The sequence below is a fragment of the Somniosus microcephalus genome, chromosome 14 (assembly GCF_052327205.1).
Source record: "Somniosus microcephalus isolate GS21.2 chromosome 14, FLI_Smic_1.0, whole genome shotgun sequence".
Classification (NCBI taxonomy): domain Eukaryota; kingdom Metazoa; phylum Chordata; class Chondrichthyes; order Squaliformes; family Somniosidae; genus Somniosus; species Somniosus microcephalus.
This window is the reverse complement of record NC_141000.1, coordinates 55,335,692-55,348,516: the sequence shown is the minus strand read 5'-3', so window position 1 is coordinate 55,348,516 and position 12,825 is coordinate 55,335,692. Positions and strand designations below refer to the sequence as shown.

Sequence of the window (12,825 nt, the reverse complement as noted above, 5' to 3'; positions counted from 1 at the left end):
AGAACTGCTAGGAGTGAGCTTCAGGGGAATGAAGCTAAAGTGCGACTTTGGTGGGGTTCCACATAAAGACTGGGCAGCGTTCTGTAACAAAATAGCTGCCCATGGACAATTAGCCACTTAATCAGTATTGGAAGAAAGTGGAGTAAAGAATTGGAGTCAGCGTGACTTAATTTATTTGGTGTTAAAGGTGTATCTGTGGCCAAAAGCATTGGAATTTCCTTAAGGGCAGCCAGAGGACTTGTGCATGCTGCCCTTTCATACACGACTGAGCCCATTTGGTCATCTGGTGGTTTCTAATTGGCCATGCAATTAGTGCATGAAACCACAGCAGCAAGTAGGAATATGGAGGTTTACCATTGCATCCTACTTAAAAATTCTCAAAAAGCCATCAAGAATCTGCAGTTTTTGTCAAAAATCTATGACTTTGGTTTTCAGCTGGCATAATTACAATATAGTCATGCATTCTATTCAAGAGATCTGTATGGAGAGAATCATGAGGATGAAATTGCTCCTATTTGTAGGAAAAACATTAGTGTGAGAAATTTTGTTCCCATAGTTCTTTCTTAACAGACCTCTTGGCTGCCATTATTGCAGTATTTGTAGCAGGGCTTTGCTCAGTGCATATAATCTAATTAGTATGAGGGTATCTTTTATATCTAGACATCCAATTAACAATCTTCAACTGTAATATAATAAAATGGCTAGGTATAATCAAGCTAATCATGGGCGTGATCTTGCCAGCCCTGGGGAGGCGGGTATGGAGGCGGGACTGCTGGGAAAATGGCAGAATTTGGGGGCGGGTGCCCAACCTGCCCCTGACCCGCCTCCTTGGATGCGGGAAGGGGATTACAGCCACTTAACTGCCTGTTAACAGGTAGTTAACAGGCAGATAAGAGGATTATCCCCATTTTACCCACAAAAGTGCAGGCTTCCCGAAGGCTCCGAACCCCGCCAGGGTCACCGAGGCGAGTAGTGGGTCTGCGGGGTCCAAAAGTGTGCTGTAGAGGTGAGTGATGGGTGCAAGTGTGGAGAGGTGAGTATGTGAGGTAAGTGGGAAATGTTAGAAAAAGTGTATTTACCTTTGTCTCTTCCTGCAGGCTTCAATCGTTGGGTATGCGGAGAGTCTCGGACCTCCGCGGCAGAGATGACAGATGGAAGTTGCATTCTCCAATGCAACAACCATCTAATTTCTGCAAAAGAAAGAGGTTTCATGAGGCCTTGAATTCAAGAACTCATCAAACTACAGAGAATGTCAGTGTTTGACAGTTTCACAGAGCTGTCAAATGATGACAATTCATCTGCCAAAAGTATTTGACAGATGAAACGTCATACTTTGACAATCTCTGTAACGGGCTTTCCCTTAATTGGCCTGCTAAACCTGCTGGGCGGGCTTAACAAGGTCAATCAAGGGAATAGCGTGGGTTGGCCACAAATCGATGGAGGCGGGACATCGACCCGCCAAGCAGCAGTCCCGCCTCCAACGCGCCCCCATTGGCAAAATCACCCCCCATATCTGCATCATATGGCATCTGCTCAAAGTAAATCGGTAATAAGTTTAATTTCTGTTAAATTATAAATACATTTATATAATTGTGCCACTACTTACAGAAGTGTAAATACACTGCAGCCTGTTTTTAAAACAAATATTAATTGATAATTTCCCCACCAATAGCTATATAATTTATTCAAATAATAAAAATAAACATTATAAACTCATTTAGGAAATGGTTGATCAAAATGACAATGGAGACAGCTCATTTAAAGTAATTAACTTTGTTTCTTTCCACAGATTTGAATGTGCCTGCTATTATCTTATACAGTGTTCTCACTCTAATGGCTGTAATTGCAAATCTTGTGTATTTTGAGGAAGTTATCTACCTGGTAAGAAAAGTCCCTTCATCAAACAGGAGAGCGACTATTATGTGGGTCAGTGGGGCTGCGCCTGTAAGTACACTTTACAATATCTAGCTGGGAAATTCATACTCTTCCTGTTTTTCAGGAATTGTCTCCAATTCTCCATAAGATTTCAAAAAGCTCCCATTTTCTATCTTGCTTTAATATACTTCTTGATTTCACCCAAAGGATTTCAAATGGAAAAGCCACATTCCCACATAAATTGTATTGGCAGAGCTTGGAATTCTGTTTTAAAACCTGTGGCCCTGAAATCACTGAGGAATATTAGCATTTAATGTGTTTGTCTGAAATTCCTCTCTTCAGGTTAACATCTGCGCTAAAATAAAAGAGAGAAATTTCAAACAAAAGTGTTAACTGTATGTTACAATTCCTTGGTGTAATTTCAGGACCTTCCTGTTGCAAGGTCCTTCACAAGAGTGCTCAATGTAGCATTTTAAATAACAATGCAAGCAGAAGCGACTGGCAAAGAAAATGAAAAGCACCTCCTGAATAACAACAAAATTCCTATATTTTGAAGTAAGTAAATAAGCTATCTATCTAAAATGTGACTCAACACCCAAAATCAATGTGCCTGCACACCATTAGCCATCTTCCTATCCACAAATACCAATTCAGGAAATCACTGTATTTTTATACAGGCCATTTGGAAACTCTGCTTTACAACATTTAAGAATGTTAGCTTTTAGAATATTGAAAAGTAACAGTTGCTTTATTTTTTTTGTTTCAGGTGATAGCGTCTACATCTTGTATTGGGATGTGGATTCCTCTAGCATCAATGATCACAGATTTGACAACAGCAGTGTATGTATTTCTTTTGGGTTTTTTTATTGCTCCTAGAATACATTACATTTTAATTGTCTACATTAAATTCTGGGAAGTAGAAATGCATTCGAATTACATAGGGGGAGAAATTTGGTATCGCCCCATTTGGGTTGCAATTATTGGCCGGGCGCAAAGATTAGCGCCTGGCGCTAATTATCGCCTCCAACTGCAAACTTGGTTTTTATCGCCCCTGGAGGTGATTGGAGCGCAAAACCAGGCGTTTCACACCCGCCTTAAGGCGCAAAGGCCGAGGAGCGAGGCGCTACCTCAGAGCGCTGGTGAAACTCATGTGATGTCAGTCAGCAATGGAACACAGACACACTGGCGCCGGCCAGCTCTTAAAGGGGAGGGTTGATCTTGCTCTCCATCCACATCCTGCTCATTGCAGCCTTGAATCTTGGCCTGGAGAGACCTGTACATCAAATCTGCTGGATAGAACAATGGAGAGACCCAGGGAAAGAGCTCAGAGTGCAGCCCCCACAGTCTCTTCTAAATCGATAAAAGGAAGGGCAAATCAAAATGAACCTGCAAAGTGCTGCTCAGTATGCAAAACTCCTTCACACAGTGTTGAACCTCTCCAGAAGTCTCTCTCTCTCTCTCAGAATGCATAGTGCAAAAATGTCACCAACAAAAAAAGGCAGGAAGTGGTCGCCTTTAAATAACGCTCCCCCAGTCCCTTCCTGACTGCAAAACGCTCCCCTCAACCTGTCGTTGCTAGCGGCAGGCGGTAAGGCAGGGGGCGCCACTCAGTATCCGGCCTGAGGCGTTGCACTCTTGACTGACGTCACGATCTGCCGGCGCAGGAGATCGTGGTGGTAGTGTTTAGCGCCACCGCAAAATGTCTAGTTAATTTCGTGAGCGGCGCAAACATCGCCGTGCACGGGCGCCAGTTGCTTTGCGCCCCATTAGCGCCCTCTTAAGGCGCTAACGGGAGGCGCAAACCAACTGAATTTTCCCCTCATACTGTCTACAGCAAGAAATCAGGAGCTCCTCAATCAATCCTCTAACTGTTGTACAAAAAAATACATATTTCATGGTCACTGGAGGTGGAATTGGATAATGTCTGTTTCTAGACTGCCTCTGATGAGAATTTTAATTCACAGTCTAAGGATAAGGGGTAAGCCATTTAGGACAGAGATGAGGAGGAATTTCTTTACCCAGAGAGTGGTGAACCTGAGAAATTCTCTACCACAGAAGACAGTGGACACCAATTCATTAAATATATTCAAGAAGGAGTTAGATATATTTCTTAAGGCTAAAGGGATCAAGGGATATGGGGCGAAGGCAGGAACAGGGTACTGAATTTGGATGATCAGCCATGATCCCATTGAATGGCGGAGCAGGCTCGAGGGGCCGAATGGCCTATTCCTGCTCCTATCTTCTATGTTTCTAAAACAAAAACACAATAGAAGACAGAGCCACCAATAAATGTGTAACTGTCTCTCTTTATAATGTCTAAGATGAAATGAGAATGCAGATGAATACAATTCCCTTTTCAGTAATTTCTTCATTATGAGGTACACTATAATAGTTGATAGATTTAAGAACAAGATTGGTGACGTACAGCTTTAAAATTGTTTTTATTTTGAAATGGGTAATTTCACAATCTTAAACAGGTTAAAATCTGTGCTAAAATAAAGGAGAGAAATTTCAAACGAACGTGTTAAATGTTTGTACATTACTATTCCTTGATGCAATTTCAGGACCTTTCTGTTGCAAGTGAGAGCTGTGCTCATAGGGACTGTGGGTGGAGATGGGGTTACTACTTTGTAGACCTGATTCTCCGAGCCATGCTCCCTACAAGTGCAGATCGCCACATGGGCTGCAGGATCATAGAATGATCCCTCAAGGGACAACATTGGCATCATTCTCTGGTCTTCATAGCAAAATACTTATTTCAAATCATCCTCTTTTCCTGGATCTCTGCCAGTCAAGCAGATAACCTGCTTGCAGATATATGCTACTGCTGCTCTGGGCGGGCTGCTACGAGGTGCATGATAGTAAGTTAATGACGATTGTCATTCCAATTTCCCCTCTAACATGCGGACAGCATTGGCTTCTGCTTGGCATACCCTGACAGTAAAATGAATGAGATTGCCAACACAATGGTGTGCAGAAATCGCAGGTGTAAATCGACAACCCATCACTTTGTGGACACCCAGCATTATACCTCTTTAACTTGTTTTGTTTTCAGCAAGGTAGCTCTGACTTCTCTTGTCAAGGGAGCTTTGTACTCTTGGTGCGACGTGATTATTTAGAAACATAGAAAAATAGGAGCAGGAGTAGGTCATTTGGCCCTTCGAGCTTGCTCCGCCATTCAATATGATCATGGCTGATCCTCTATCTCAATACCATATTCCTGTTCTCTCCCCATACCCCTTGATGCCTTTTGTGTCTAGAAATCTATCTACTTCTTAAATATATTCAGTGACTTGGCCTCCACAGCCTTCTGTGGTAGAGAATTCCACAGGTTCACCACCCACTGAGTGAAGAAATTTCTCCTCATCAGTCCTAAATGTCCTACCCCGTACCCTGAGACTGTGACCCCTCGTTCTAGACCCCCCCCCCCCACCCAGGGGAAACATCCTCCCTGCATCCAGTCTGTCAGAATTTTATACGTTTCAATGAGATCCCCTCTCATTCGCCTAAACTCTAGTGAATACAGGCCTAGTTGACCCAATCTCTCCTCATACGACAGTCCTGCCATCCCAGGAATCAGTCTGGTGAACCTTTGCTGCACTCCCTCTATGGCAAGTATATCCTTTCTTAGGTAAGGAGACCAAAACTGCACACAGTACTCCAGGTGTGGTCTCACCAAGGCCCTGTATAACTGTAGTAAGACATCCTTGCTCCTGTACTCAAATCCTCTTGCAATGAAGGCCAACATACCATTTGCCTTCCTAACTGCTTGCTGCACCAGCAGGGTTGCTTTCAGTGACTGGTGTACAAGGACACCCAGGTCCCTCTGTACATCAACATTTCCCAATCTATCACCATTTAAATAATACTCTGCCTTTCTGTTTTTCCTACCGAAGTGGATAACTTCACATTGTTATACTGCCATGTATTTGCCCACTCACTCAACTTGTCTAAATCGCCTTGAAGCCTCTTTGTAACCTCCTCACAACTCACAATCCCACCTAGTTTCGTGTTGTCAGCAAACTTGGAAATATTACATTTGGTTCCCTCATCCAAATCATTGATATATATTGTGAATAGCTGGGGCCCAAGCACTGATCCCTGTGGTACCCTACTAGTCACCGCCTGCCACCCCAAAAAAGACCCATTTATTCCTACTCCCTGTTTCCTGTCTGTTAACCAATTTTCAATCCATGCCAGTATATTACCCCCAATTCCATGTGCTTTAAATTTGCGCACTAACCTCTTATGTGGGACTTTATCTAAGGCCTTCTGAAAATCCAAATACACCACATCCACTGGTTCTCCCTTATCTATTCTACCAGTTACATCCTCAAAAAACTCCAGTAGGTTTGTCAAACACAATTTCCCTTTCATAAATCCATGTTGACTTTGTCTAATCCCGTTGATATTTTCTAAGCGTCCTGTTATCACATCCTTTATAATAGATGCTAGCATTTTCCCTCCTACTGATGTTAGGCTAACTGGTCTGTAGTTCCCTGTTTTCTTTCTCCCTCCTTTTTTAAATAATGGGGTTACATTTGCCACCCTCCAATCTGCAGGATCTGTTCCATAATCTATAGAATTTTGGAAGATGACAACCAATGTATCCACTATTTCCATGGCTACCTCTTTTAGTACTCTGGGATGCAGATTATCAGGCCCTGGGGATTTATTGGCTTTCAGTCCCATTAATTTCTCCAGCACTATTTTTTTACTAATACTAATTTCCTTTAATTCCTCCTTCTCACTAGACCCTTGCTTTCCTAGCATTTCTGGGAAGTTATTTGTGTCCTCTTCCGTGAAGACAGAACCAAAGTACTTGTTTAATTGCTCAGCCATTTCCTTGTTCCCCATTATAAATTCTCCCGTTTCTGACTGTAAGGGACCTACATTTGTCTTCACTAATCTTTTTCTTTTTACATACTTGTAGAAGCTTTTACAATCCGCATTTATGTTGCACAATATTAGAACTAGTGACACCCACAGCAATTCAAGGGAACAAACCTTCCCAAGTGCTCACAATCCAATGTAACTATTCATGCGTGGAACAGAACTTTACAAGGGGAAGTTTTGCACTGACTATTAGTTACCAAGTTTCCTTTGATTAGAAATTTTTATAGCATGAGACATAGGCCCAGACTTCAGCGTTAACTTCAACGGGAGACCAGCAGGTACCTCCAGAGAAATGGTGTAAACCCACAGAAATTCAAGGCCATGGTAACTGAGAGGCATTTTATAACATTCAGGATTATGCAACAACTAGGTAGAATACAAAGCCATTAAAGTGAATTATATTTTGTTGGATAAATTTCTTGGATAATTTTGTTATTATTTCTATAGGTACTTTGCAATTGTTATCCATAAGTTCCAGCGGATGATGATAGAAGAATTTGGAGGTGATGAGGCATTCCTGAAACGTTTTCAAAATACTCCTGTCAAGATTAGTACAGGACCCTGTTGTTGCTGCTGTCTATGTTTGCCTTTTGCAAAGATTTCAAGGTGAGCTGTAGACTTGGTTGAGAAAAATGTTCTTGGACCTATAGCCTTGTATTATTCCTGTCACTGACACACACTGTATATTCTGAGTTATTGAAGTTAGAGTTAGTAAGGGGTTTGGGTGGCTGAGTGACAAATGATTGATCAGTTTAGTTAGGGATCTGGGCCATAATCGAACCCACAATGATGGGATGAGATTGTGCTCTCTTTGTCAACTGTTCTGGTTCTGTTTGAAATGAGTCCACATAATATCATCCCAGTCCCTTGAAGGTCCACAAAAAGACTTCCGATAACTCCGTACTAAATGTTCATTTCACGAATGGAACATAGGAGCAGGAGTAGGCCATTCAGCCCCTCATGCCTGTTCCGCCATTCAGCTAGATCATAGCGGATCTGTATTGCAACTCCATTTACCCACCTTGGTTTCATATCCCTTAATACTCTTACCTAACAAAAATCTATCAATCTCGGCTTTGAAATTTTCAGTTGACCTAGGCTCAACACCTTTATGGAGGAGAGTGTTGCAGATTTCCACTGCCGTTTGTAAATGGAAATGTCCCACTGATGCAATGAGATGTTCTTGTATGTTTGGGGTTAAGACATTTTGGGGCTTTGTAAATGGAATCTTTACTCTTTTAATCTGTAGTATACTTGACCATGCAAAAATGTGGTGTAGGGGATTTAGGAAAATAAAAGAAATAACCCACAAAAATGGATGGGCCTAAATATGTTAAAATTTGTTAGCATTAATACTTAATTGCACACGTGATTGTACCAATATGTAATAAATATATATATATAATTGTTGTTGCCGTTTATCTTAGCAGAGGGTATGTGAAAATCCAGTAATTAGATTACATACTCAAACCCAAAGTACCAAATATAATACAACAACAACAAAACATCCCAAGGCGCTTCACAGAATGGCCAAAAGTTAAGTCCCTTAATATGCTAAAAGTAAATGGAAGACCCAAACTAATGTCTTATATTTGCCATTTTAAGCTGCTGTCTAAACATGGTTAATGTCTGCTTCTTTCTTTTTTTTAGGCGCCTGATGTTCTTGCTGAAATTGGGAACATTTCAGCTAGCTTTCTTCCGGCCAGTCCTAATGATCATCACATTAGTCCTTTGGGTGAATGGGACCTTTAGCCTTGATGATGTATGTTCTTTAGTCCATGTTGAGCTAGATGCTAGTACTTGAATAGGATAAATAAAGAAATTGGTGATAAGTTGACATATTTTAAGTCGCAGGATGGAAATTGATACATTTTGCCCCTTTTTCTGATCTGCTGATTAAGCAGTACATTTTTAAAAGTTTGTATTTCTGAGTTAATGCTGTAATTTTTTCTTCAAAATACACACCATAATTTCTCAGTGTCTCTGTTGTGTACTGTTCAGTGAAGATGATTAAATTAAAAGAGACTGCTTTAGAGAGCAATCTGAATAGAGGATTATGTTAAAATAAATACTTGGCTTAGAACTCTGAATAACTCTTAACTTCCAACATACCACATCATGGAATGTTGCCCCATGATTAGCAGTACGTGTTCAAAGCTGTGACTCCATACATGATGGGTTACCAACCTCCGCTGTAGTATCAATGGCCAGGTACCAAGTGGAGCCCAGCTATTACCCCATAAGGAGGACTAAATTGCCTATTTTATGATTGATAAAATGCAACAAAAAAAACAAATAATTTATGGTATTGAGACAACAATAGATGGAAATATTTTTACTAAACATAACAGTGTATGATTTATTATTTTACAGCTTGCGCCTAGTGGACCTGCGATATGGATTAACACTTCCCTTGGTGTCTCCACAATAGTTGCACTTTGGCCAATTGGGATTGTTTTTAACAAAGTCAAAGGTGAACTTAAAAATCAGAAGATAATCCCCAAATTCACCCTTTATCAGGTAGGAAAGGACTCTGCACCTTGCCGTTACTTAAAAACATTGTTTATTTCTCATTTCTTAAAAATAAACACGTTAGCTAACAGCGTGGTTTGAATGTCACTCGACATAAACTATGGCATTAACGAAGAAAATAAACATAAAGTTATAGAATAGTAACTTTTTAAAAACTTGTATAAAACAATAAGATTGCTACACTGATTGTTTCCTTTTTACTCTTGTTCATTGTAAAAATACATTATCCATACATGGACACGTGTATGAGCTGAAATTAATAATCTTGTGTGTGACATGAATGGGATAGCATACCAGAGGGCTACCAATTACTGTTTAACTTCACTATTTTTCACTGGAGGTTATCCACGCTGCCTATCATAGAATCATAGAAAGTTACAGCACGGAAGGAGGCCATTTCGGCCCATCGTGTCCGTGCCGGCCAACAAAGAGCTATCCAGCCTAATCCCACTTCCCAGCTCTTGGTCCGTAGCCCTGCAGGTTACAGCATCCCAAGTACACCTTCAAGTACTTCTTAAATGTGGTTAGGGTTCCTGCCTCTACCACCCTTTCAGGCAGTGAGTTCCAGACCTCCACAACCCTCTGGGTGAAGAAATTTCCCCTCAAATCCCCTCTAAACCTTCCACCAATTACTTTAAATCTGTGCCCCCTGGTTTTTGACCCCTCTGCTAAGGGAAATAGGTCTTTTCTATCCACTTTATCTAGGCTCCTCATTATTTTATACACCTCAATAAGGTCTCCCCTCAGCCTCCTCTGTTCCAAGGAAAACAAACCCAGCCTATTAAGTCTTTCCTCATAGCTAAGATTCTCTACTCCCGGCAACACCCTTGTAAATCTCCTCTGTACCCTCTCTAGTGCAATCACATCTTTCCTGTAATGTGGTGACCAGAACTGCATGCAGTACTCTAGCTGAGGCCTAACTAGTGTTTTATACAGTTGAAGCATAACCCTCCTGCTCTTGTATTCTATGCCACGGCTAATAAAGGCAAACATTCCGTATGCCTTCTTAACCACCTTATCTACCTGGCCTGCTACCTTCAGGGATCTGTGGACATGCACTCCAAGGTCCCTTTGTTCCTCTACACTACTCAGTGTCCTACCATTTAATGTGTATTCCCTTTCCTTGTTGGCCCTCCCAAATGCATTACCTCACACTTCTCCGGATTAAATTCCATTTGCCACTGTTCTGCCCACCGGCCAATTTATTGATATCTTCCTGCAGTCTACAGCTTCCTTCTTCAGTATTAACCACACAGCTGATTTTAGTATCATCTGCAAACATCTTAATCATACCCCCTATATTCAAGTCTAGATCATTGATATATACCACAAAAAGCAAGGGACCCAGTACTGAGCCCTGCGGAACCCCACTGGAAACAGCCTTCCAGTCACAAAAACACCCATCAACCATTACCCTCTGCTTCCTGCCTCCGAGCCAGTTTTGAATCCAACTTGACACTTTGCCCTGGATCCCATGGGCTTTTAACTTCGTGACCAATCTGCCATGTGGAACCTTATCAAAAGCCTTGCTAAAGTCCACATACACTACATCAAACGCACTACCCTCATCCACCCTCCTTGTTACCTCCTCAAAAAATTCAATCAAGTTTGTCAGACACGACCATCCCTTAACAAATCCGTGTTGACTATCCTTGATTAATCCGTATCTTTCTAAATTAAGATTTATTCTGTCCTTCAGAATTATTTCCAATAATTTTCCCACCACCAAGGTTAGGCTGACTGGCCTGTAATTACTTGGTCTATCCTTTTCTCCCTTTTTAAACAAGGGTACCACATTAGCAGTCCTCTGGCACCACACCTGAAGCCAGAGAGGATTGGAAAATGATGGTCAGGGCCTCTGCTATTTCCTCTTTTGCTTCGCTTAACAGCCTGGGATACATTTCATCCGGGTCTGGGGATTTATCCACTTTTAAAGCTGCTAAACCCCTTAATACTTCCTCTCTCACTCATGTTCTACCGTGCACTTCTAAAGGTGGAAAATAGCATGATATCCATATTAAAGCAAACGGTTGCTTTTATTTATATAACCATCAGTATGATTCTTGACTTACACATTTATTTAAACTAACTAAAAATAATAGAGTCCAAAGTCTTAAACTTCCTTTAAGTGAGACTACGTTGAAACTTTATGTGGTAAAAATCCACAGAGCCTCTTTTGCTACCTTGACGTGGAAATGGCCAGTCCTAACTAGAGAACTGGAGATACAAGGACAAACGACACACCGCTTAAACTCTCCTGGGTTTTCAAACGCAGACTCAACACATAAGGCCAAAGATGTTCTTTCTTCGTAAACAGATGCTCATGTGGTCAGATGTCACGTGATCAATATTCCAGGAATATCTTCAACCAGATCTACCCTCTCCCTGGCTGGGACCACAGGAAAAAAAGAATAAAGGGCCACAAAAAGGGGCACATAGACAGGCAGATTTTAAAACAAGTGAATGTGTGGTGTAAGCCCGGGTCCACAGCTGGATGCTGAAATGCTGGAGGTCAGTTTTTGCAGTTCAAAGTAATCCAGAAAGAAAGGTAACGCGAAAACAAGGAACAGGTTTATTATTTTTTTCCCAATTTTTTTGAGGAGAGAAATGAACATAACGTAAGAAATAGGAGCAGGAGTAGGCCATTCAGCCCTTCAAGCCTGCTCCGCCATTCAATGAGATCATGGCTGATCTTTTGCCTCAACTCCATTCACCGGCCCTGTCGCCATATCCCTTGATGCCTTTACTAGTCAGAAATCTATCGACATCTGTTTTGAATATACCCAATGACTGAGCCTCCACAACCCTCTGGGGTAGAGAATTCCAAAGATTCACCACCCTCTGTGTGAAAAAATTTCTTCTCACCTCCGTCCTGAATGGCCTTTCCTTTATCCTGAGGCTGTGGCCCCTGGTTCTAGACTCCCCAGCCAAGGGAAACATTCTTCCAGCATCCATCCTATCAAGCCCTGTAATAATTTTGTATGCTTCAATGAGATCCCCTCTCATTCTTCTGAATTCAAGAGAATACAGGCCTAGTTTACTCAATCTCTTCTCATACGACAGTCCCGCCATCTCGTGAACCTTCGTTGCACTCCCTCTATGGCAAGTTTATTCTTCCTTAGGTAAGGAGACCAAAATTGTACACAGTACTCCAGTTGTGGTCTCACCAAGGTCCTATATAATTGGAGTAAGACTTCTTTACTCCTGTACTCAAATCCTCTTGTAATGAAGGTCAGCATACCATTTGCCTTCCTAATGGCTTGCTGCACCTGCACATTCACTTTCAGTGACTCATATACAAGGACACCCAGGTCCCTTTGAGCATCTGCATTCCCCAATCTTTCACCATTTAGGAAATACTCTGCCTTTCTGTTTTTTCTACCAAAGTGAATAACTTCACATTTATCCACGTTATATTCCATCTGCCATGTTCTCGCCCACTCACTGAGCCTGTCAAGATTCCCTTGAAGCCTTTTCACATCCTCTTCACAACTGACACTGCCATCTAGCTTTGTATCATCA

At 41.6% G+C, this 12,825-nt stretch overlaps 1 protein-coding gene across 1 annotated transcript in view; it reads left to right on the top strand.

Annotated features, from left to right (window-relative positions):
• slc51a (solute carrier family 51 member A) overlaps positions 1-12,825 on the top strand; it is a 58,346-nt gene that overhangs the window by 29,868 nt on the left and 15,653 nt on the right. The window contains exons 2-6 of the mRNA XM_086006571.1: positions 1,790-1,944; positions 2,642-2,715; positions 7,219-7,377; positions 8,422-8,533; positions 9,145-9,291. Of these exons, the coding sequence (XP_085862697.1) occupies positions 1,790-1,944; positions 2,642-2,715; positions 7,219-7,377; positions 8,422-8,533; positions 9,145-9,291 (647 nt within the window). The remainder of the gene's footprint in view (positions 1-1,789; positions 1,945-2,641; positions 2,716-7,218; positions 7,378-8,421; positions 8,534-9,144; positions 9,292-12,825) is intronic.